This window comes from Lepidochelys kempii, chromosome 3 (assembly GCF_965140265.1).
Source record: "Lepidochelys kempii isolate rLepKem1 chromosome 3, rLepKem1.hap2, whole genome shotgun sequence".
In the NCBI taxonomy this organism is placed as follows: Eukaryota; Metazoa; Chordata; order Testudines; family Cheloniidae; genus Lepidochelys; species Lepidochelys kempii.
In genome coordinates this window covers 185626627-185652901 of record NC_133258.1, presented here as the reverse complement: position 1 = coordinate 185652901, position 26275 = coordinate 185626627, and the positions used below count along the sequence as shown (strand labels likewise).

Sequence of the window (26275 nt, the reverse complement as noted above, 5' to 3'; positions counted from 1 at the left end):
TCTTAGCACCAGTGAAGGGTGCTGGAACAACGCCTCTTGCTTCAGCAAGGCACTTCTCAATGGTTTTCTTCTATGTACCTTAGTTTATTAGTCTTAGTGTAGTTGTAGTGGCAGAGTTGTGTCTTTTGCCATCCCCTTGAAGATCTGCCCAAATTAGACCAAGCCATAAGCCTCTGAAACATCATTGCTATGAAGAATTTACAATCTAATGCAATTACAGTGTCATAAAAACTGATTCATGAACCATAAAGCAGTGAACAAGATCTTTCTCAAGTGGGATGCTAAGATCTTTATCACAACTTTTAGAGAAAGATATCTGTGATCTTTTTCAGAAGGAAAACAAAAAATATTTGTTTATCAAACACCAAAGGTGTGCATACCCTCCTGAGCTTTTAATTTAAATACCTGAAAGCAATCCATGTCAGTGGACAGGTTCTTGTTTCAACAGAAATAAAATAACCATACATTTGCTGCCTTCTACTGTTATAGAAACTTCCAGGTAAATTAGGAAGGACAAAGTTAGGCTTTGTCTACACTACAGAGTTTTGTCGACACAAGTTTTGCTGACGATCAGAAACCAGTATAATTACATCTCTTGTGCATCTTCACACAGCACTCCTTCTGTCGGCAGAGCACATCCACACTTGGTGCTGTAGCATTGACAGAGAGAGCAGTCTGGGTAGCTATCACATTGTGCTACTCTCCACCTTCTGCAGCTAGGAGTTGTGGGAAGGCAGCATGGATTGCAGTGCATCATGGGTGCAGGCTCAACATCCCATTATGCCGTTTTTTCTGTCCCAACATTCCCTGGGCTTTCAAGTGAGCTTTTCAATGGCCCCTGCTTACTGTATAGCCGCCATCTCTGTCTGAAAGGATGGATCTTGAACTGCTGTCTACTGTTGAAAGGCACCTGATTTGCTGTGTGCCATGGAAAGAAACAACAGCAGATTATTTTTGGCATTCACGGAGCAGCTGCACACGGTGGACCGTTGCTTTTGGGCTCAGGAAACAAGCACTGAGTGGTGGGATTGCATCATTATGCAGATCTGGGATGACGACCAGTGGCTCCAAAACTTTTGGATGCAGAAACCCACCTTCCTGGAACTGTGTGTGGAGCTCACCTTAGCACTGAAGCACAAGGACAACAAAATGAGAGCTGCCCTCTCGGTGGAGCATTGCGTGGTGATCACTTGTGGAAACTGGCAACTCCAGACTGCTACTGGTCAGTCACAGTCGTGAATCAGTTTGGAATCGGGAAGTCCACCATTGGGGCTGCATTAATGCAAGCTTGTAGGGCCATTAATCACATCGTGCTATGAAGTGCTGTGAATCTTGGCAATGTGTATGAAATAGTGGATGGCTTTGTGGCAATGGGATTCCCTAACTGCAGCGGGGTGATAGATAGCTCACATATCCCAATTTTGGCCCCAGACCATCTTGCGATGGAGTACATCAATAGAAAGGGATACTTCTCTATGGTATTTCAGGCGCTTGTGGATCACTGTGGCATTTCACTGACATGAACACAGGGTGTTCTGGGAAGGTGCATGACACATGTATCTTCAGGAGCTCTGGCCTATACAGAAAGCTGCAAGCAGTGACTTTCTTTCCAGACCAGAAGATTCAAATGGGGGATGTTGAAATACCCAAAGTGATCCTGGGGAGACCCAGTGTACCCCTTACTCTCATGGCTCATGTAGCCTTACACAGGAAACCTTGACATCAGCAAGGAGTGCTTGAACAATAGGCTGAGCAGGTCCAGAATAACCATTGAATGTGCCCTTGGCAGATTAAAAGCATGCTGGGAGAGCTGTGCACTCCAAAATATTTGTGAGGCTAAGGGTGAAAAGTTTCTCCCAGGATGGAGTACAGAGGCAGATCGCCTGGCAGCTGATTTTGAGGAGCCAGATACCTGGACTATTGGAAAGGTACAATGGGGGGCTATTCGAATCAGGGAGGCTTTGAGGCAATATTTGACAATGAGATCCAGTAAAGTGTCATTCTATACAGCACTCTGCCATGCTTTGTTAACTTGCCACCTTGCATGAACATTTTGATAATTCCTGACCATGATTTGTACTCAGCAAATGATCAGATTGCCACTGTGATTCCAGCAGCAGCCACCATGTGTAGGAGACAAATAAAGATTAGTTATTTTTCAGAGAGTATGTTTTCATTAAATACCAATTAGCAACACACACAAAAGGCTTGGTGGGAAGGGAGATAACAATGAAGGACAGTATAGGCTCTTATAGCTGTGTGTAAGTCCAGCTATCATTTTGGAAGCTGTCAGAAGGGGTGGAGTGAACGGGGTACCAAGATAAGCCGGAAAGTTGCAAGGAATGTGTGGGAGGAGTTTGGGGAGGGCATGGAAAGTAGTTCTGTATCGGCTGCATGGGGGGGCTGAGCACACAAGAATGCTGCCTACAGCGTGATTAGGGACTTCAACATCTCCATTTGCTCCTCCATCACTTTTATCATCCGCTCCTGGCCCATGAAAGTTCACTCCTGGCTCTCCTTTTTGTGTCTTTTTTTATAATTTTCTTTTAACATCTCTCTCCATGCCCTGCATTCTTGTTTTTCAGCCTCTGAGGATTGGAGAACCTCTTGAAACATGTTGTCCTTGCTCCTTCTTGGTTGTTTCCTTATCTGGCTGAGGCACCCCAGCAATGTGTAAGGGGTTCCCCTGAAGCAGAAGCACAAGAAAAAATAAACAAAAGCATGATAGCGCATGCGCAGCATCGAATCATTATAGTAAAATGCACCTCTTTTTAAATACGAATCAGTTTCTCACTGTCCCTTGGCAAGCACACAGCTTGGCAAACACCCTAAACATGGTGAGTTCAGCCAAGGGGTGCCACTCAAGATGAGGCAAAGGATCTCAATGTTTTTTTAAGGGGATCACTGCAGGTGACTAGGGACAATATTGTAAATTCTGCCACCATTTTCCACAGGTGGGGGTCACTGAAGCTGATATATCACTCCTGAGGGTAAGCATCTCATGCATGCGTGTGGCTTCAGACCAGGTCCCATTGCTGCTTGCTTGTGTGCCACTTTGGTCCCTGCACAAAAGGTTGTGATTGACGGGGAAAGTTTCCTACAACGTGGAAAGGAATAGAGCAGCTCTGCCAAGGAACCTTTGGCATAGGATTGGCGAGTACCTCCAAGAAAGTTTCCTAAAGTTCTCTGTGGAAGATTCTTGTGAAATCTCAGTGTGCATTAACACACTGTTCCACCGCACTGCTTAGCTGCACAGAGAATGTGAAGCACATGCAAACACAGCTAGTCTTGTACATTTCTACCCCTTCATCCACTTCTAGAATATACAAAGCAAAGGACAGCTCTACCTCATATAACCGAGCAGCATCAACTCAACAAGATCACTTACCAGAGTTTTCCTGTCCTGCATTATGCACACCAGAGACAGACTGCCTGTGACTGGCTAGACTCTTCTGGAGTAGAAAAGAGGTCCTGACTCGCCGTGCCACTGGATGACCCTGCTTCATGCTCCACATTGTCCTCCAACTTGACCTCCTCATCCATGACTTCATCCTTGGGGTTGAGTCTGCTGTCCGCTGTCTCCAGCCCTGCGGAAGTATACACCAGGCTCTTGGCGGTAGAGGTGGGGTCACCGCTGAGGATGAGAGATACGGTTTGACTCCCTTGCCTTCTGGTATGCCTGCATCAGCTCCTTTATCTTCACATAGCACTGATGTGTGTCCCATTCATAGCCCTTATCCAACATGCCACAAGAAATCTGACCACAGATATCAGAGTTCCTTCAGCTGGAGCAGAGCTAGGACTGCACAGCCTCCTCTGTCATTGTGCGACATCTCCTGGAGGCCATTTACAGTGACATAACCAAGCGCAGTGGAACTTAAGAACGCCCATATTGGGTCAGACCAAAGGTCCATCTAGCCCAGTATCCTGTCTTCCGACAGTGGTCAATGCCAGGTGACATAGAGGGAATGAACAGAACAGGTAATCATCAAGTGATCCATTCCCTGTCACTCATTCTGGCAAACAGAGGCTAGAGATACCATCCCTGCCCATCCTGGCTAATAACCATTGATGGACCTATCCTCCATTAATTTATCTAGTTCTTTTTTGAACCCTGTTATAGTCTTGGCCTTCACAACATCCTCTGGCAAAGAGTTCCACAGGTTGGCTGTGCGTTGTGTGAAGAAATGCTTCCTTTTCTTTGTTCTAAACCTGCTGCCTATTAATTTCATTTGGTGACCCCTAGTTCTCGTTGATTGTTTCCCCCTGTTGTTGATTTCAGTGGGGCTGTCTTCTTTAAAGTTGGACCCAAGGCTTTCTTGATTCCATTGTATATGTTTCTGGTGTTGCCTGCATCAGCTGCTATTTGGATGCTTTCACATAAGTGCAGCCAATAGTCATTGGGACAGCATCAAGCAGTTTGTTGTACCTTGGTTCTTGCCACTTCTATGTTTGTAAGGTTTTTTCATTTGAGTCTCTCTTGTAGTTGGTTTGGGCTCTATGTTTGACCCCTATAACTGGTGTCAACACACTGGAATATGTGTCAAACCAGTTGTTGGTCTTGTTTTCCTTCTTCCCAGAGACTGACAGAGCTGCATCGTGGATTGTGTTCTTCAGTTGCTCCCATGTCAGCTGGGTGCTTGTGGCACAGTTACTGGTGTCAAGAGATTGTTGTAGTATGTTCTTGTACTGCTGTGACTTTTCTTGGTCCACTATGGCACTGAGGTTAATACAAGGATATCCTTTTACTTTAGATCTATATATCTTCTTTGGTTTAAGTCTGACCTTGCTATATACCAGAGAGTGATCTGTGTCACAATCAGCACTTTGATAACTGTGGGTAATGAGGACGATGTTAAGGTTAGCACACCTTGTAATGGTAAGATCCAGTTGGTGCCAGTGGCCAGATCTGGGATGTTTCCAAGACACTTCTTTGCGACTTTGTCTGGAAGAATAGAGTTTGTTACACAGAGGTCGTAATAGGAACAGAATTCTAGCAGTCTCTGACCGTTTCCATTCATCTTACCAATTCTGTGTTGACCAAGACAGTTTGTCCATGCTTCATGATCTGCTCCCACCTTCACATTAAACTCCCCTACCAGGAAAACATATTCGTGTTTTGGAATCTTGCTGGTGGTGGTGTTCAACTGGTTGTAGAACTGGTCCTTGATGTCAGAAGACGAGGAGAGTGTTGGGGCATACTCGCTCACAAGGTTGACTGGACCCTCAGATGTGAACAAGCGTAGTGCCAAAATTCTCTCTGATCCATTTGTAGGTGGCTCACTCACCTCCAGAAGTGAATTCTTAATGGCAAATCCCACTCCATGCTCTCGTGTTTCTTCTGAGCTTTTCCCCTGCCAGAAAAATGTGTAGTCTTTTTCTCTGAGAGGTCCGCTTGAGGCTAGCCTTGTTTCTTGGAGGGATGCGATATCCACATTGAGTCATTGATCATGGCAGTTTTACGTACATCGTTAATCTGTTGAAGGTCCTCAGATAATCCAGTTGTCATGGTGCGAACATTCCAGCACCTTGTCTTAAAGGATGTTTTCTTTCTTTTACTTGACTTGCCTGGTGCATTGATTACAGTCCACTTGTCAAGTTATAAAACTCTAAGCTCCAAGCACCCATTGAAGCAGGCAGACTGTGGCAAGACAACACCCTATTGTCTGGGGCCTGCCCAGTTTTATGGCGAGCAGTGATTGTCTAGTGAGATATGATGATCTCTCCAACCGCTGGAGACAGCCCCTGGTGCTCAACTCTACACCAATCAAGTAAGAGCTTAGCGCAAGTGGTGTTCTCGTCCATCCTCCCCGTGGAAGGAAAAGGCCTGGGTAGGGACCGTCGAATCGTCGAAGTCAACGAATGGCTACGCAGGTGGTGTCAGAGAGAAGGCTTTGGATTCTTTGACCATGGGATGGTTTTCTATGAAGGAGGAGTGCTGGGCAGAGACGGGCTCCATCTTACGAAGAGAGGGAAGAGCATCTTTGCCAGCAGGCTGGCTAACCTAGTGAGGAGGGCTTTAAACTAGGTTCACCGGGGGAAGGAGACCAAAGCCCTGAGGTAAGTAGGAAAGCGGGATACCGGGAGGAAGCACAGGCAGCAATGTCTGTGAGGGGAGGGCTTCTGCCTCATACTGGGAATGAGGGGCGATCAACAGGTTATCTCAAGTGCTTATATACGAATGCACAAAACAAGCAGGAAACAAGCAGGGAGAACTGGAGGTCCTGGTGATGTCAAGGAACTATGACGTGATTGGAATAACAGAGACTTGGTGGGATAACTCACATGACTGGAGTACTGTCATGGATGGTTATAAACTGTTCAGGAAGGACAGGCAGGGCAGAAAAGGTGGGGGAGTAGCACTGTATGTAAGGGAGCAGTATGACTGCTCAGAGCTCCGGTACGAAACTATAGAAAAACCTGAGTGTCTCTGGATTAAGTTTAGAAGTGTGTGCAACAAGAGTGATGTAGTGGTGGGAGTCTGCTATAGACCACCGGACCAGGGGGATGAGGTAGATGAGGCTTTCTTCCAGCAGCTCACCGAAGCTACTAGATCGCATGCCCTGATTCTCATGGGTGACTTTAATTTTCCTGATATCTGCTGGGAGAGCAATACAGCGGTGCATAGACAATCCAGGAAGTTTTTGGAAAGCGTAGGGGACAATTTCCTGGCGCAACTGCTAGAGGAGCCAACTAGGGGGGGCGCTTTTCTTGACCTGCTGCTCACAAACCGGGTAGAATTAGTGGGGGAAGCAAAAGTGGATGGGAATCTGGGAGGCAGTGACCATGAGTTGGTTGAGTTCAGGATCCTGACACAGGGAAGAAAGGGAAGCAGCAGGATACGGACCCTGGACTTCAGGAAAGCAGACTTTGACTCCCTCAGGGAACGGATGGCCAGGATCCCCTGGGGGACTAACATGAAGGGGAAAGGAGTCCAGGAGAGCTGGCTGTATTTCAAGGAATCCCTGCTGAGGTTACAGGGACAAACCATCCCAATGAGTCGAAAGAATAGTAAATATGGCAGGCGACCAGCTTGGCTTAATGGTGAAATCCTAGTGGATCTTAAACATAAAAAAGAAGCTTACAAGAAGTGGAAGGTTGGACATATGACCAGGGAAGAGTATAAAAATATTGCTCGGGCATGTAGGAATGACATCAGGAGGGCCAAATCGCACCTGGAGCTGCAGCTAGCGAGAGATGTCAAGAGTAACAAGAAGGGTTTTTTCAGGTATGTTGGCAACAAGAAGAAAGCCAAGGAAAGTGTGGGCCCCTTACTGAATGAGGGAGGCCCCCTAGTGACAGAGGATGTGGAAAAAGCTAATGTATTCAATGCTTTTTTTGCCTCTGTTTTCACTAACAAGGTTAGCTCCCAGACTGCTGCGCTGGGCATCACAAAATGGGGAAGAGATGGCCAGCCCTCTGTGGAGATAGAGGTGGTTAGGGACTATTTAGAAAAGCTGGACGTGCACAAGTCCATGGGGCCGGACGAATTGCATCCGAGAGTGCTGAAGGAATTGGCGGCTGTGATTGCAGAGCCATTGGCCATTATCTTTGAAAACTCGTGGCGAACGGGGGAAGTCCCGGATGACTGGAAAAAGGCTAATGTAGTGCCAATCTTTAAAAAAGGGAAGAAGGAGGATCCTGGGAACTACAGGCCAGTCAGCCTCACCTCAGTCCCTGGAAAAATCATGGAGCAGGTCCTCAAAGAATCAATCCTGAAGCACTTGCATGAGAGGAAAGTGATCAGGAACAGCCAGCATGGATTCACCAAGGGAAGGTCATGCCTGACTAATCTAATCGTCTTTTATGATGAGATTACTGGTTCTGTGGATGAAGGGAAAGCAGTGGATGTATTGTTTCTTGACTTTAGCAAAGCTTTTGACACGGTCTCCCACAGTATTCTTGTCCGCAAGTTAAGGAAGTATGTGCTGGATGAATGCACTATAAGGTGGGTAGAAAGCTGGCTAGATTGTCGGGCTCAACGGGTAGTGATCAATGGCTCCATGTCTAGTTGGAAGCCGGTGTCAAGTGGAGTGCCCCAAGGGTCGGTCCTGGGGCCGGTTTTGTTCAATATCTTCATAAATGATCTGGAGGATGGTGTAGATTGCACTCTCAGCAAATTTGCGGATGATACTAAATTGGGAGGAGTGGTAGATACGCTGGAGGGGAGGGATAGGATACAGAAGGACCTAGACAAATTGGAGGATTGGGCCAAAAGAAATCTGATGAGGTTCAATAAGGATAAGTGCAGGGTCCTGCACTTAAGATGGAAGAATCCAATGCACCGCTACGGACTAGGGACTGAATGACTAGGCAGCAGTTCTGCGGAAAAGGACCTAAGGGTGACAGTGGACGAGAAGCTGGATATGAGTCAGCAGTGTGCCCTTGTTGCCAAGAAGGCCAATGGCATTTTGGGATGTATAAGTAGGGGCATAGCGAGCAGATCGAGGGACGTGATCGTTCCCCTCTATTCGACATTGGTGAGGCCTCATCTGGAGTACTGTGTCCAGTTTTGGGCCCCACACTACAAGAAGGATGTGAATAAATTGGAGAGAGTCCAGCGAAGGGCAACAAAAATGATTAGGGGTCTAGAACACATGACTTATGAGGAGAGGCTGAGGGAGCTGGGATTGTTTAGCCTGCAGAAGAGAAGAATGAGGGGGGATTTGATAGCTGCTTTCAACTACCTGAAAGGGGGTTCCAAAGAGGATGGCTCTAGACTGTTCTCAATGGTAGCAGATGACAGAACGAGGAGTAATGGTCTCAAGTTGCAGTGGGGGAGGTTTAGATTGGATATTAGGAAAAACTTTTTCACTAAGAGGGTGGTGAAACACTGGAATGCGTTACCTAGGGAGGTGGTAGAATCTCCTTCCTTAGAGGTTTTTAAGGTCAGGCTTGACAAAGCCCTGGCTGGGATGATTTAACTGGGAATTGGACCTGCTTCGAGCAGGGGGTTGGACTAGATGACCATCAGGGGTCCCTTCCAACGCTGATATTCTATGATTCTATGAACCATTGACTGCTGCCTCCTAAGTTGTGTCGACACTCAAGGCAAAGCTGGAGTACCTCTCCAGAGTGCGAGCCTGGGCGGATGATATGGAGGCCCTGAGTTGCCCATGCATCAGGACCTCCCTCTTGGCATCACCGGTAAAATCCAGCGGAGAGGAAGAACCAATACTTCTGGTACCCAATCCACTGCAGGAGTTGCCGAAAAGATACTAAAATATTAGTACCTGATCGCCTTTGGGGCTCCACTTCAGATTTTCTATCTGAGTTTAGTCTCATAGCCTTACATTACTCTTGAATTCACCCACAAGGCAGTGGGTTTGATGAGCTGCAGGTAGTACCATCAACTTTCAGTACGGTGTCAGGTATAGCCTGACCTGACTCCTTAAATCATAGAATACCAACTGAAATTTATTAAATATTTTTGGATGTTTTTCTACATTTTCAAATATATTGATTTCAGTATACACAGAATACAAAGTGTACAGTGCTCTTTATATTATTATTTTATTACAAATATTTGCACTGTAAAAATGATAAAAGAAATAGTACTTTTAGTTCACCTCATACAAGTACTGTACTTCAATCTCTTTATCGTGAAAGTGCACTTACAAATGTAGATTTTTTTTTTGTTACATACCTGCACTTAAAAACCAAAAAAATGTAAAACTTTAGAGCCTACAGTCCACTCAGTCCTGCTTTTTGTTCAGCCAATCGCTAAGATAAACAAGTTTGTTTACGTTTACGGGGGATAATGCTGCCTGCTTCTTATTTACGGTGTCACCAGAAAGTGAGAACAAGCATTCGCATGGCACTTTTGTAGCCGGCGTTGCAAGGTATTTGTGTGCCAGATATGCTAAACTTTCATATGCGCCTTCATGCTTTGGCCACCATTCCAGAGGACATGCTTCCATGCTGATGACACTCGTTAAAAAAATAATGTGTTAATTAAATTTGTGACTGAACTACTTGGGGGAGAACTGTATGACTTCTGCTCTGTTTTATCCGCATTCTGCCATGTATTTCATGTTATAGCAGTCTCAGATGATGACCCAGCACATGTTGTTCGTTTTAAGAACAGTTTCTCTACATATTTGACAAAACACAAAGGTACCAGTGTGAGATTTCTAAAGATAGCACTCGATCCAGAGTTTAAGAATCTGAAGTGCCTTTCAAAATGTGAAAGGGACAAGGTGTGGACCATGCTTTCAGAAGTCTTAAAAGAGCAACGCTCCAATGCGGAAACTACAGAACCCAAACCACCAAAAAAGAAAATCAGCCTTCTGCTAGTGGCATCTGATTCAGATGTTGAAAATGAACATGCGTTGGTCCACACTGCTTTGTATTGTTATTGAGCAGAACCCGTCATCAGCATGGATGCATGTCCTCTGGAATGGTGGTTGAAGTATGAAGGTATATATGAATCTTTAGCGCATCTGACACGTAATTATCTTGCAATGCTGGCTACAACAGTGCCATGCGAACGCCTGTTCTCACTTTCACATGACATTGTAAATAAGAAGCAGGCAGTATTATCTCCTGCAAATGTAAACAGACTTGCTTGTCGGCACAATTGGCTGAATAAGAAGTAGGACTGAGTGGACTTGTAGACTCTAAAGTTTTACGTTTTTATTTTTGAATCCAGGTGGAGTTTTTTGTACTTAATTCTACATTTGAAAGTTCAACTTTCATGATAAAAAGATTGCAGTACAGTACTTGTATTAGGTGAATTGAAAAATACAATTTATTTTGTTTTTTTACAGTGCAAATATTTGTAATCAAAAATAAATATAAAGTGAGCACTGTACACTTTGTATTGTGTGTTGTAATTGAAATCAGTATATTTGAAAATGTAGAAAATATCCAAAAATATGTAAATAAAAGGTATTTTATTATTGTTTAACATTACAATAATTTTTATTTAATTGCTTGACAGCCCTTTTTATGGAGAAAAGAATGAAAGTTGATTGAGCTGAGCTGGAGGAGTTGTTATTGTTGCTATTGTAAAAGTCTGAACCTGTTTCCGAGAAAACAAAACGAGACAAACACACAAAAAGGGAGAGAAAAGAACCACAACCAGAGAAAATGCAACTTCTGTCTTTCATGTTCAGTCACTTGTAACCTCACTGCCGGAAAACACATTCATGGCATTTGGTCTTAATAGCCACTCCGAGACCTGGCAAACTTGTACCAGCATAGGGCTGTTTAGGGCAGGGGTGGGCAAACTTTTTGGCCTGAGGGCCACATTGGGGTATGGAAATTGTATGGCGGGCCATGAATGCTCATGAAATTGGGGGTAGGGGTGCAGGAGGGGATGAGGGCTCCAGCTGGGGTTGCAGCCAGAAATGAGGAGTTCAGAGTGCGGGAGGGGGCTCCAGGTTGGGGGGTGAGGGCTCTGGGGTGGGGCTGGGGATGAGGGGTTTGGGGTACAGGAGGGGGCTCCAGGCTGGGATGGAGGGATTCTGAGGGTGGGAGGGGGATCAGGAATGGGGCAGGCTGTTGGGGCACCGGGGGGTGAGGGCTCTGAGGTGGGGCTGGGGATGAGGGGCTTGGGGTACAAGAGGGGGCTCTGGTCTGGGATTGAGGGGTTTGGAGGCTGGGAGGGGGATCAGGGCTGTGGCAGGAGTTTGGGGGGGTGCTCAGGGGTGCAGGCTCCGGGCGGTACTTACTGCAAGCAGCTCCCAGAAGCATGTCCCCCATCCGGCTCCGAGGCACGGCCAGGTGGCTCTGCGCGCTGCCCAGTCCACAGGCGCCACCCCTGCAGCTCCCATTGGCTGGGAACTGTAGCCAATGGGAGTTGTGAGGGCGGCACCTGTGGACGGGCCAACAGCAGAGCCGCCTGGCCATGCCTCTGCATACTATGTAGGAGCCGGAGGTGGGTCATGCCGGCTGCTTCCTGGGAGCCACACAGACCGGGGCAAGCACCTGACCCCAGCTGGAGCTGAGGGCCAGATTAAATGGTCTGACAGGCCAGATGTGGGCCATGGGCCATAGTTTGCCCACCCCTGGTTTAGGGCATTGCTTTTAGTTGCCTCTCTGGTCACTGGATTACATCAGTGTTGCAAAATACAGTTGTGACCAAATAAAACAGGTTGTTATTAGACAGGAGGAAAAGGTGAGTGATAGGAAAGAGAAGGAATAAAGTGGAGGAGAAAAAGGACCTACTGGGGGGGAATGGATAAGACAGTGTCATATCCCAGGTGGTGATTGGGATTTAGCTGGAGCCAGTAAAGGTGGAGATGGCAATGTCATCTGGATCCCTCTGTCTCTGACCCACTCTGGTCAGGACATCTCTTGGGTTTAGGATGACAAAGGCCCAACAATGACACAATGGATCCTGAGGTCCCAGGAGATAGTAGAGTGGCAGCCATGATGGTGAAGTTGCTCCTTTCCTGTCCACTCATCTCCCAGCCAGCAGTTGCCTCCTGCTAATTTTTTTCCCCCAAGTCTTTTCTTTTTAAAAACCTCAAAAGGGAATGATGAGTGGAATAACCCATCCCCTTGTTATTTTGTTTATTAATTAATCTTATTTCTGACACATCAGTTTTGGTCCATTGATTTCTGGTTCCACATTTCTCTTGTTTACTAGGCATGATTTTAACCCAGTCTTTGAAAGTAGGCCTTTTTTGTGTGGACTAATTTAGTCTTTCTGTCTCCCTTTTTACCTTTTCCCATCAACATTTCTTGTTACAGGTTATTGTGATATTTTATAAACTTTAACTCGCTTCTCACAGTTGAACTCATCATAATTAAGGTGAATTTGGAGGCCCAAATATTACAACACTCTGTTACTCCCTTGTACTGTCACACAAGATAGGCCACAGTTTAGCTTTTTATTACTGCAAGCAAGATGTGACTGGACTGAAATAAACTATCATGGGATATAATTCCTTCTCAGTGTCATTACATCATATTCATTATATCCATGGAGACAAAATTCCACTTCATCTTAGCAGGAATTATTTTAAATAGTCTATTGGTGATAGTGAGCATGGGATGTATAGAGAAATAAATAGATAGTTAGTCATTCAATTTAATTCCGAATAGAAATTAAGAAATCACCAGGAGATCAGAACATTAAAAAATGCAGGTTTCTGAGAGTCACTGTAAATGTTGGTACTGCAAACTTTTAAATATAGCTCTCTGAACTTTTTCGGCTGTGTTAACACTCCTTCTAGGCATACAGCTAGATTCTCTGTGTGCATAGTATTAATAGAGTGGTAGTTCAGTGATTTTACCTTTGTTTATTAGCATCCTGGCTTTTAAAACTTATTTAGAGACATCAGTGAGAAAAATCTTTTCCTAGCCCAGTGGTTCTCAAACTTTTGTACTAGTGACCCCTTTCACATACCAAGCCTCTGAATGTGACCCCCCCCTTATAAATGGAAAAACACTTTTTAATATATTTAACACCATTATAAATGCTGGAGGGAAAGCAGGGTTTGGGGTGGAGTCTGACAGCTCACGACCCCTTAGGGGTCCTGACCCCCAGTTTGAGAACCCCTGTCCTAGCCTATCCTAGTCCCTTGGAAATCAAAATTTCCTGAGGGTTTGTTTCCTGGTGCTCTCAGGAGCTTCAGAAGAGCTATGCCACAGCAGTTCAAAGTCTGTGGACACTTTCTTACCAGGAGAAGGGGCTCAAAAGTCTAGATGGCCATGTTGGAGCCTTTCACTCCCTATGCACAGGTCAAGACTTCTCCAAAGAAACCTCAACAAAGAAAGGTCAGTCTTCTTCAATACCATGGACTGAGCACACTGGATCCTCCTCACCAAACAGAGATTCTTCAATGCTGAATCCAAAAATTCCCCAACCTCCAGTCCAATCCATTTTTTTTTAAAAAGAAGCTCCCTGCATAAGTAGGCAATTGAATCACTAGGTAAGGAGTCTGGCCTGCTTATCTGAATGTCCTTCACAAAAGGAGGATTTGCACTCTTAACATTACCTCTTTAATATTGGAGGATAATGAGTACGGGGGCAAAAAGCTGCCTTCTCCCCCACATCTGCTCCATTTCCTCCATAGCCTCATAAACCTTAAGTCACAGTGAAGCTGTGGGGAGACAAGTCTGTAAGAAAAGGAACAGATCCTCTGTTGATGAAAATCGATCTTCTAAAAGCAAAAATAAAGTAAAAGTAAAAGACAAAAAACCCATCTCCATAGTAGGGGAACTCTCAGCTTCACAGTATAATCCCTAACTAGAGAATTCGGAAAGGTTCTTGGTCTTAGATATGTTTGACACTATGAGGAGAGAAAGAAGACAAGCAAGCTAAATCTTCTATCCAAAATCAAGTTGTCTCCCTTCAATTCCTCATTCAAGGACATCATTAGGGAAGAATGGGAAACACCCAACAATAGGAAAGGCTTAGTCATCAAGTCCAGAAATTGTGCATTATAGTACAACCCAGAGATTTCGTCTTCATCTTCTCTATAGTTAATGCAGCAGTGGCATCCCTGGCAAAAGACACCATTTCCTGCTGTGAATGGTTTTTTTCCCCAAAAAGATCCTGCAGAAAGGATAATTGAAACTATCCACCAAAGGAACTTTAAAGCTTCTTCAGCTTCTCTTAGTGTCTGCTTGGCAATAAGCTGTTTCAGGGCCACAGTGTTCTGCTGCAACAACTTAATAATACCCTTAAAACTCATCTCAAAAACAGAGGAAATTTGTTTATTTTTATTTTTGTAACATATATCTTGGTATTCACTGTCAAGAGTTTAGGTCAAAAATAATTTCTTGACTCCTATATTAGTAAGATATTTTTCTATTGCAGTTATGATTGCTCTGCTAGTTAAAGTGAATCCAGCCAATTAACAAAATATTAAAATGTTAAAAGAAACATTTCTGAGTTGATTTATTTGATCTTTCTTTGTCTTTTGCCTGAGTTACTGAAGCCTTTGTGTGTCCTGCTTATATTTTCTAGGTAAGCCTGTAAACCAGGCAGCATGCTCAGTTTTATACATTTTGTACATTTATACTGTTTTGTACATTTTTAACAGTTGCTTAGCCAGCTTAAAGGAAATCTGGAGGAAGAAAACAGACATCTGCTTGATCAAATTCAGACATTAATGCTACAAAATAGAACATTACTGGAGCAGAATATGGAAAGCAAGGATCTTTTCCACGTTGAACAAAGACAGTACATGTAGGTATACCAAAAATTATGAAACCGCTGTTCAGAAATATGACAACGGCAAGCTTACAAATTTTAAAAAACACCTTCTACTGGCTGATACATTACATAATACTCTCATACCCTATTTTCTTGTATTTTTTCTTCAAACATAACTAAAGTAATTGTATTATATATCAATTGCTGATAATCACAACCAGAAATCTTGATTTTTAAAAACTAAAAAAAAATAAAAATACATGGTTTTTATGGTATGTGGATCTACTGAAAAAAAATATTTATTCCTCCTTCCACTTCAAACAAGCATCCCAGAGTCCTTTAAAAATTCTGTTGCTTTTTCCAGCAGAGAACTTTTGCTTCCTTTAGCAGTAAAAAGAAAGTGTTTTAAATACTACTTTATTGTATCCTATATGTGCATGCTATGTTCATAAAGTAAAGCATTACATTATATTAAAGACCGTAAATGGCCCATGAAAGTCTTTAAAATGTATTCATTTAGATATATCTTTGCATCATATTTTCTGTATTTCTCTTTCTTCCTCTTTATTACTTAGAGATCTCTGTTTCTTGGCAATTTTTATGCTGCTCCCTCTTATTCTTAGGTGAAAGAAAGTCTGCTATCAGATACCTAAAAACACAAAGAAACATGTGACAAAGCCCTGGCTGGGATGATTTAATTGGGGATTGGTCCTGCTTTGAGCAGGGGGTTGGACTAGATGACCTCCTGAGGTCCCTTCCAACTCTGATATTCTATGATTCTATGTAATATTATATAAATATATAAATAACTGCTAAAATAGCAATTTTGATTAATTTCTATTTACAGTGACAAGTTAAATGAATTGAGACGACAAAAGGAGAAATTAGAGGAGAAGATTATGGATCAGTATAAATTTTATGAGCCATCCCCCCCCAGAAGGTACTGCTTGAATATATTTTATGAAAATGAGTATAACCAGAAATTTAAACACGCTAAGGACCCAGTTGTGCCCCTATTGAAGTTGATGGTAAAATTCCCATTGACTTCTATGGGAGCAGAGCATGCCCACATATTGTAGTTAAACATGCACACAAAATATTTTTTAAATTATGCATTTTATAAAGTAATGAATTATAAATGCAATAATGGATTTAATTTTATTATAACAGAAGGGGCAATTGGATTACTCTAAAAATGAGGAAATTGATAAAATCTAAGAAAGATGTTAACCGCGAGCGTCTGAAGTCTCTGACTCTTATACCTACCCGTTCGGAGTCCAGCGAAGGATTTCTTCAGCTACCCCATCAGGACAGTCAAGATAGTTCCTCGGTGGGCTCAAACTCTCTTGAAGATGGCCAGACACTGGGAACCAAAAAGAGCAGTAGTGAGTAGTTACAAAACAATTTTAGTTTGAAATACTGTTTGGTTAAGTATATTTCCAAGATGTTGTAAAAACTTCAAAACTACTTAAGAAAGAACAAATCAGTTGGAAATCTTTAAATAATGTTAAGAGCTTCCAAGGCCTGTAATCTTTAGGTCAAGGGCAAAACTCCCATTGACTTCAGTGGTACAGCTTCAAACCCCGCCTAGAGTGTATATGGATAGATGCCCTATTTTAGCATTTCAGTAAATGTAATTAAATACATTAAAATGAATTTACAGTATATCAGGGATGCAGAATTAGGTAGGGTTATTGGATCAGAATAATGGCATTTAGCCTGTCAGAACTTCAAATGGAAGGTCAGATGGCACTGTTCCTCTCTCCCTAATCCACCTCCTTCTGCTTTGTTTGTTTTCTCTCATTCCCATGAGACTCCCACTCTCCTCGAGTGTGCCTCTTCATATTGTGTCCATACTAACAACCATTAGCTGCTAAAAGATCATGTGTCTTGTAAACCTCATGATGATGGGTTTTGGCAACAATATAATAGAGAACAGAAAGAGCTGTGGAGCGATATAAGTAGTTAGAAGGACACAGATCACTACTGATCCTAGAGATAGGCAGAGCTACAGAGAGAAATAACTGATAAGTTCCTGACGTAGGGGGAATTGACGTTTGCCAGACACTAATTGTTACCCTGAATGAGCCACTTTGTCCTAGCTGTTAGGATTCACATAGCCTAGAGTATTTTATGCAACCTTTACTTGTTTCTTTTGTTGTTCATCAATAATTTAAGTCATGAAATTTCCAGTGGCAGGTAATTAGTTTTTTGCCATTACATTCCTTGTTAAACAAGTTGCATTATTGATTAGTTAATACATTTATTACCAGTGAGATATTGATGTTACATATAAAGCATCAATGTACCCTTATATTATAATTCATACCTTTTAAAGTTTAATATCTAAGTGACTTCAGAATATATAAGGTGAAAATTTGGTATTCCAATGTTCATCCCAGGGGAGAATTTCCTTTATTTAAAAAAAAAAATCTCACATGGTGGTTTTTGATTTTGGCTCTTAGTGTGCAAACTTAATAAAAATTTTAAAAACAATAATAAATTCTGTATTATTTCACATACTTTTACGGAAATTAAAAGTAGAGCATGAGAGAATCTGGAAGAGTCTGTCTTTGGATAGGGTGCCAATACATCTAGGGACAATCTTGCTGAAAAGAAGTGCTTGAAATTCCTAGTTTCTTAAAAGGAGTTGGCTATAAAAGGTTATGTGACACTTTGAAAAGAAGCAATTTGAACCTGATGCAGATTAAAATAATTACAACCCTTCCCTTGCCTATATAAATACTGGATATTTTTTATTTTGCTTGCCTTCATTCGTTTTGTCCTCACTACAAGGATTAGTCTCCCCTCAAATGTGGTGCTACCATGAGTTGCTTGTGTATAACAAGAGAGGACCTTAACTAGACTAAATCTTTCATAAATCCATTAACGATAAAAACAGGCCCCGGTTTAAGAAGACCGGGATCTTCAACAAAGCAGTGACTAGTTGCTAAGAGGGCTTTTATCTTGTACCTTAATAAAATAACACCATTCCATAAATAATCCCCCATATTATTTCTAGTTTATGGTGACAGGATTATGGAACAAAATATTTCTGATATTTCCTATCAATGCTTGTCAAAGTGGATTAGATCCTTTATACAAAAATGCTGTATGATAATGGAGAATCAGATCCCTGAATGTTGCAGTTTTGGAAATATACAGAGCTGCTACCTGGATTGCCGTCAGTATTTTTACACAGCATCACTGTTGGCCTGGCCTTATGATCTAATGCCCAGTCTAGGAGAGTAATTCTACAATAATCATTATTCAGTTAAATAATCCTCCTCATTCCCATCTCCTTAGGGATTTGTTACTCTTTGTGAATCTCCAAGAGTGGGAACATATACCAACAATCCTCAAAGAGGATTTACTCATCTATAACTGGAGTTCTTTGAGTAGATATATCCATACATTGCACCTTTCATCCCCATTTTGTGGGTTCTATTGCAGGGGTGGGCAAACTTTTTGGCCTGAGGGCCACATTGGGGTATGTAAATTGTATGGTGGGCCATGAATGCTCATGAAATTGGGGTAAGGGTACGGGAGGAGGTGAGGGCTCCAGATGGGTGTGTGGCCAGAAATGAGGAGTTCAGGGTATGGGAGGGGCTCCGGGTTGGGGGGTGTGAGGGCTCTGGAGTGGGGCTGGGGATGAGGGGCTTGGGATGCAGGAGGGGGCTCTGGGATCGAGGGGTTCGGAGGGTAGGAGGAGGATCAGGGATGGGGCAGGGGATTGGGGTGTAGGCAGGGGGATGGGGTCCAGACTCCAGGCGGCGCTTACTGAAAGCAGCTCCCGGAAGCATGTACCCACTCTGGCTCCAAGGCGTGGCCAGGTGGCTCTGTGCGCTGTCCTGTGCACAGGCACCACTCCTACAGCTCCCATTGGCCGGGATCTACGGCCAATAGGAGCTGCGAGGGCAGCACCTGTCGACGGGGCAGTGCTCAGAGCCACATGGCCACGCCTCTGCATACTACAAAGGAGCTGGGGTCGGGTCTTGCTGGCTGCTTCCAGGGAGCTGCGCAGAGCATGGCAAGCCCCGACCCCGCTCCCCGGTTGGAGCTGAGGGCCAGATTAAATGGTCTGACGGGTCAGATGTGGCCCGTGGGCCATAGTTTGCCCACCTCTTGTGTATTGGATTCTAAGTGAATAGGAGAAACTCAGCTTGTGGGCAAGTCAAGCTTTGTCATCTTTCTCTTTTGTAGCTCTGGGCACGGAATTCTCTTTTGCAACGTAATCCCTTTTCATGTTTCATCAGTACAGTAACCTGGAGCAGTAGGTTCCATGGCTGAGGGTTAACCTCAATGTCATAATGTATAGAGCCTCAGGTTCACCTAAGATCCCTCGCCGTCCAGGGCTTTCCACTCCTTTCAGATTGTTTTATTCTGTAAACCTACTAAGAACTACAACTTGAGATCATCAAATCCACGTTTATCCCTATAAAGTGGTGATCCTGGCTTTATTGACTGATGTTGGCTCAACTAACTTTCTGGGGTCCAAAAGATTCATAAATCTTTTCCATGAAAAAGAGCTAAAAGAGACTATCTCCTGTCAGATTTCCATCTCCAAAATGAATATCTGTCCTCTCAACTGCTATCTTTTCCTAGGCCCTTGTTGGCTTCAGAAGATTGTGAAGATGAAGAGGCTTCAGGTAGATAACCCTTCTCAAGAGGGAGAATCACCATCTTCCTCATTTCTGGATTAATCTTAGGCTTTAATGTCAGTCTCTCCACCTCTCCTCGTGAGACTTGCTGAAGCTCTGAATCTAGAGACAGAGAACTCTCCTGTTCTTTATTATGGAGGCACTGGTCATAGTTTCATAGCTAAGGTTGTGTTCTGTTTTGTGCTTACAGCACCAATTCATCCATTTTGTTATATATGAAAAATAGAGTATATCTTCCGCAAACTTTCGGCACTTACTCTTTAAATATAGATACTATTTTTTTTTAGAATTTACAAGTAAATCTGTTAATTATTTTATGAGTTAAAATTAATTTTAAATGGGTCGTTTAAGAAATGTAGCATTGGTGTCGATCTTTTCTTTGTCTAAAATTATCTTAATAATGGAATAACACAGATTCTTCAAAATTTCCTCTATATACAGTAGTTAAAATTAATTGAAATCTTGTGTATAGGCTTTCTTTGAAAAAAATATTGTAATTAAGCTAAGTTATTAACAACCATTGTATTTAATTGTTATGCTTGTATAAGCTAAAGACATGGTATCAGGGTTCCTTCCCCACTCTGAACTCTAGGGTACAGATGTGGGGACCCGCATAAAAGACCCCCCTAAGCTTATTCTTACCAGCTTAGGTTAAAAACATCCCCAAGGTACAAACTTTGCCTCGGCCTTAAACAGTATGCTGCCACCACCAAGCGTTTTAAACAAAGAACAGGAAAAGAGATCACTTGGAGACATCTTTCCCCAAAGTATCCCCCCAACCCCTACACCCCCTTTTCTGGGGAAGGCTTGATAATAATCCTCACCAATTTGTACAGGTGAACACAGACTCAAAGCCTTGGATCTTAAGAACAATGAAAAATCAATCAGGTTCTTAAAAGAAGTATTTTAATTAAAGAAAAGATAAACGAATCACCTCTGTAAAATCAGGATGGAAAATACTTTACAGGGTTATTCAGATTAAAAACACAGAGGATCCCCCTCTGGGCAAAACCTTAAAGTTACAGAAAACAGGAATAAACCTCCCTCTTAACACAGGGAAAATTCTCATAAAACAAAAGATAAACTAATCTGCCTTGCCTGGCATACCTACACTGGTTGCAATATTGGAGACTTGGATTAGGATGGGTTGGAAAAGATGGATTTCTGTCTAGCCTCTCTCAGTCCCAAGAGAGAACAAACACGTAAACAAAGAGCACAAACAAAAGCCTCCCTCTGCCCCCCCCCCCCCCAAGATTTGAAAGTTTCTTGTTCCCTTATTGGTCCTTTGGGTCAGGTGCCAGCCAGGTTAGCTGAGCTTCTTAACCCTTTACAGGTAACAGGATGTTGCCTCTGGCCAGGAGGGATTTTATAGCACTGTATACAGAAAGGCGGTTACTCTTCCCTTTATATTTATGACACGCCCCCCAAATCACAGATAGGGTGAAACACTGGATGTGATTTCTTCCTGGAGCTCGAGAATAAAACAGAGTTAATAAGACACACGCATCTCTAAATATACTACTAACTGTATAAAGACTAACAATATTTCCCACATCTTAAGGACGATTTGGACCAGTTGATTCTGGGAAACTTTCACGGGGGAGTGCATCAGCCACTTTGTTAGAAGCTCCTGAAATGTGTTTTGTGTCGAAATCAAAATCTTGGAGAGCTAAACTCCACTGAATAAGTTTTTTGTTATTTCCATTGGCGGTATGAAGCCACTGTAGCGCAAGCATGGTCGGTTTGCAGGTGGAAATGCCATCCCCAAAAGTATGGGCGTAGCTTTTCCAGAGCACAGACAATGGCATAACATTCCTTTTCACTGATTGACCAGTGGCTTTCCCTCTCAGACAGCTGCTTGCTGAGAAACGTGACAGGATGGAACTCTTGATTCGGTCCTTCCTCCATTAAGACTGCTCCCACACCATGCTGGGACGCATCTGTGGTTACTAGGAACGGTTTGTCAAAGTCTGGGGCCCTTAGCACAGGGTCAGACATGAGTGTCGCTTTAAGCTGGTTAAAGGCCTTCTGACACTCTTCAATCCACTGAACTGCATTTGGCTGTTTCTTTTTGGTTAGGTCTGTTAGTGGGGCGGTGATTTGACTGTATTGCGGTACAAATCGCCTGTAATATCCAGCCAAGCCTAAGAAGGATTGAACCTGTTTCTTTGACTGAGGGACAGGCCACTTTTGGATAGCATCCACTTTGGCCTGTAGGGGGTTGATAGTTCCTTGACCCACCTAGTGTCCAAGTAAGTCACTCTGTTTAGGCCTATTTGACACTTCTTAGCCTTAACAGTTAGTCCTGCCTCCCTTATGCGCTCAAGGACTTTTTGTAGATGTTCCAGGTGTTCTGCCCAGGAATCCGAAAATATGGCCACATCATCAAGGTAGGCGACTGCATATTCTCCCAATCCTGTTAGGAGACCATCTACAAGTTTTTGGAAGGTGGTGGGTGCATTCCGCAGCCCGAAAGGGAGCATATTAAATTCATACAGCCGGACATGTGTGGTGAAGGCTGACCTTTTCTTGGCGGATTCTGCTAGCTGTACCTGCCAGTACCCCTTGGTTAAGTCCAAGGTAGAGATGAACTGGGCCCATCCCAGTTTCTCCAGTAGTTCATCTGTGCATGGCATTGGATAGTTGTCTGGGCAAGTTACGGCATTTAACTTATGGTAGTCCATGCAAAAACGTATCTCCTCATCTGTTTTGGGAACTAGAACCGCTGGAGATGCCCATGCATTGCCAGAGGGGCATATTACACCCATCTGTAGCATATCCTGGATCTCCTGTTCTATAGCAGTTTTAGCTTGAGGAGACACCCGGTAAGGTTGGACTTTAATTGGGTGAGCATTACCTGTGTCAATGGAGTGGTATGCCCGTTCAGTCAGCCCTGGGGTGGCTGAGAACATCGGCGAGTAGCTAGTGCACAGCTCCTTGATCTGCTGTCACTGCATACGTTCACCTCTTCCACACCACCATCACTTTTCCCTTCTTAGTAGGCACCTTCAGGCCACTCAGCGTCATCTCCTCCCTGGGCTGTAAACTGACAAACTGTTAATTCTCTGGAATGAAAGGGCTTTAGAGAATTAATATGCTACACCTTAGGCTTTCGGTTGGAGGTGGGGAATCCCATGAGATAATTAATAGCTCCCAGGCGCTCCTGGACCGTGAGTGGCCCTTCCCACGATGCTTTCATTTTATGGGCCTGGAGGACCTTTAAGACCATGACCTGGTCCCCAACTTTGAAGGAACGCTCTCTGGCATGTTTAACATACCAGGCTTTTTGCTCTTTTTGAGCATCTTTTAGGTTTTCTTTAGCAAGAGCTAAAGAGGTTCGGAGGGTGTTTTGTAGGTTGGTTACAAAGTCCAGAATGTTAGTTCCTGGAGAAAGTGTAAACCCCTCCCATTGCTGCTTCACCAACTGTAATGGCCCCTTAACCTCGCGGCCATATACAAGTTCAAATGGGGAAAACCCTAAACTGGGATGGGGTACAGCTCTGTAGGCAAAGAGCAACTGCTGCAACACTAGGTCCCAATCATTGGAGTGCTCATTTACGAATTTACATATCATGGCCCCCAAAGTTCCATTAAATTTCTCCACCATGCCATTTGTTTGATGGTGGTAAGGGGTGGCAATCAAGTTCTTTACCCCATGAGCTTCCCAAAGGCTTTCCATAGTTCCTGCCAGGAAATGAGTTCCTGCATCTGTGAGGGTGTGGGAGAGCCAACCTACCCTGGCAAAAATGTCTGTTAATGCCTGGCACACACTTTTAGCCCTGGTGTTGTTTAGAGCTACTGCTTCCAGTCATTGGGTAGCAAAATCCATGAAAGTCAGAATGTAATGCTTTTCTCTGGGTGTCTTTTTCAGAAAAGGACCCAGAATATCCACAGCTACTCGCTGAAATGGAACCTCAATGATGGGGAGTGGCTGCAGAGGGGCTTTGACCTGGTCTTGGGGTTTTCCCACTCTTTGGCATACCTCACAAGACCGGACATAGGTAGAAACATCGTTGCCCATTCCCTCCCAGTGGAATGACCTCCCCAAACGGTCTTTGGTCCTGTTCACCCCAGCATGGCCACTAGGATGATTGTGGGCTAAGCTCAAGAGTTTTTCCCGGTACTTAGTTGGAACTACCAGCTGTCTCTGAGGATGCCAGTTTTCCTGGTGTCCACCAGAAAGAGTTTCCTTGTATAAAAGTCGTCTTTCTACAACAAATCGGGATCGATTAGAAGAGTTGAGAGGCGGTGGGTTGCTCCATGCCTCTGTCCAAGCTCTCTGGAGGCTTTCATCTGCTTCCTGTTCAGTCTGGAACTGTTCCCTTAATGCTGGAGACATCAGTTCCTCAATGGATTGTGGACCTCGGCTTGGTCCCTCTGGAAATGATGCAGGTGATGGGGCTGTTTCCATTGATGGTGAACCGCTGTCCGCTGGTGCACTATGGGGTATTTCAGGCTCTGGCTGAGCCTCTTGTGTAGGGTCATTTGCTGCTGCTGCCAGTGCAGGCTCGATGGTGCCCTCTGGTGTTCGAGCTGTAGACGGGGTTGCAAGCACTGGACTCAGCGCTGGCAATGGTTCTGTTGCTGGTTGCTTCGCCAGTTTCGGTTCGGGGACTGGCTTTGGCTGGGTCTCTGGATTCACTATGGCTGTTGCAGTTATTGGTAGGGGATCCGGTTCCCCCACCTCCATCTGGGTCTCTGGTAACACAGATGGGGCCCTGGTGGAAGGCTCAGGAACAGGGATAGGTGTGGAAGCTTGCTTAGTCTGGCTGCGGGTGACCATTCCCACCCTCTTGGCCAGCTTTACCTGGTTGGCCAAGTCTTCCCCTAGCAGCATGGGAATGGAATAATCATCATAGACTGCAAAAGTCCACATTGCTGACCAGCCCTTGTATTGGACAGGCAACTTGGCTGTAGGCAAATTGAAAGAGTTGGACTTGAAGAGTTGAATCATCACTTGGACCTCTGGGTTGATTAAGTTGGGGTCCACTAAGGATTGATGGATAGCTGACACCTGCGCTCCAGTGTCCCTCCGTTCTGTAACCTTCTTCCCGCCCACACACAGTTTCCCTTCACTCTAAGGGTATCTGGGAGGCATCTGGGCCTGAAGACCTTTGGTGTGACCCCAGTGCAATGAAGTGTAATCTGCTGGGGTTCTTGGGGCAGTTGGCCTTCACATGTTCCAGCTCATTACATTTAAAACATCATCCAGTTGACTGGGCATTGGAGCGAGATGGGTTGCTGGAGAATGGTGTGGTGGGACGATAAGGTGTCTGGGGTTTTCCTTGGGATGTAGGTGGGGCCTTGAGTTACCCCCGGTGATAGGGTTTTGTTTCGGGTTGCCCCTTCTGATATTCGCTCCAACTGCTACTAGTTTTTTTTTCTTTTCTGCCACCTCCACCCATTTGGCTCCAATCTCCCCCGCCTCGATTACAGTTTTGGGCTTCCCATCTAGGATGTACCTTTCTATTTCCTTAGGAACACCCTCTAAGAACTGATCCATTTGCATTAGGAAGGGCAACTCTTCTGGAGATTTAACACTTGCTCCTGATATCCAGGCATCCCAATTTTTCACAATGTGGTAGGCATGTCGAGTAAATGACACGTCTGGTTTCCACCTTAGGACTCTGAACTGCCGATGAGAATGCTCGGGTGTTAGTCCCATTCTGACTCTCGCCTGGGTTTTAAAAAGTTCATAACTGTTCATGTGTTCCTTTGGCATTTCAGCCGCAATCTCTGCTAAGGCTCCACTGAGCTGTGGCCTCAGCTCTACCGTGTACTGGTCTGTAGAGATGCTGTACCCAAGGCAGGCCCTTTCGAAGTTTTCTAAGAAGTCCTCGGTATCATCGCCTGCCTTGTAGGTGGGGAACTTTCTGGGATGGGAAGTGGTACCTGGAGAAGGATTACTAGGGTTGGTTGGTATATTCTGCTGATCCCTTGCCTTCTCCATCTCCAGTGCATGCTTCCTATCTTTCTCTTTCTCCTCCATAGCTCTCTTAGGGGCAGTTTCCTCTGCTTCCACCCTGGCGTTTTCTGCCTCCATAGCTGTCTTGTGGGCAGCTTCCTCTGCCTCCACCCTGGCTTTTTCTGCCTCCACCTCCAAGCGCCTTAAGATCATCTGTCTATCATGCTCTTTTTGTTTCTCTCAAGGTTCGAATCTGGCCAGCTCTAGTTTATTAGCTGCTTCACTGGTAGTCATTTTCCTGCTTTCTTGTGCTTAACTCTTGCTATATCTGAGAGTTAGGAGAGGAAAAAAAAAAAAACAACTTGTGAATTTCCCTGCAGGAGGTTAACTACCCTGCCTTTAGGTAGAGAAAACTCAAGCTCAAAAAAGAAAAACCTCTTTGTAAAAAACTAACATCTCTGTCTCCAGGCAAATAGACAGAAAACCCTCTAGCTGCTCTCAGCTTAAAAAAAATCCTCTTCAGCTCTGTTTCTGGCTGCCTGCTAGCCTTGGTCATCTGTGCCTAAAAGGTTTCCTGTGGTTCTGCTTCGTTGGCTC

The 26275-nt window shown here is 44.2% G+C and overlaps 1 protein-coding gene across 9 annotated transcripts in view; it reads left to right on the top strand.

Moving 5' to 3' along the window:
* The window catches only part of CCDC88A (coiled-coil domain containing 88A), a 359900-nt gene that overhangs the window by 301917 nt on the left and 31708 nt on the right, over positions 1-26275 (top strand). For all 9 annotated transcript variants that reach the window (XM_073339323.1, XM_073339320.1, XM_073339322.1 and 6 more), the window contains 3 exons: positions 15000-15145; positions 15960-16052; positions 16283-16497. In XM_073339323.1, coding sequence (XP_073195424.1) covers positions 15000-15145; positions 15960-16052; positions 16283-16497 — 454 coding nt within the window. The remainder of the gene's footprint in view (positions 1-14999; positions 15146-15959; positions 16053-16282; positions 16498-26275) is intronic.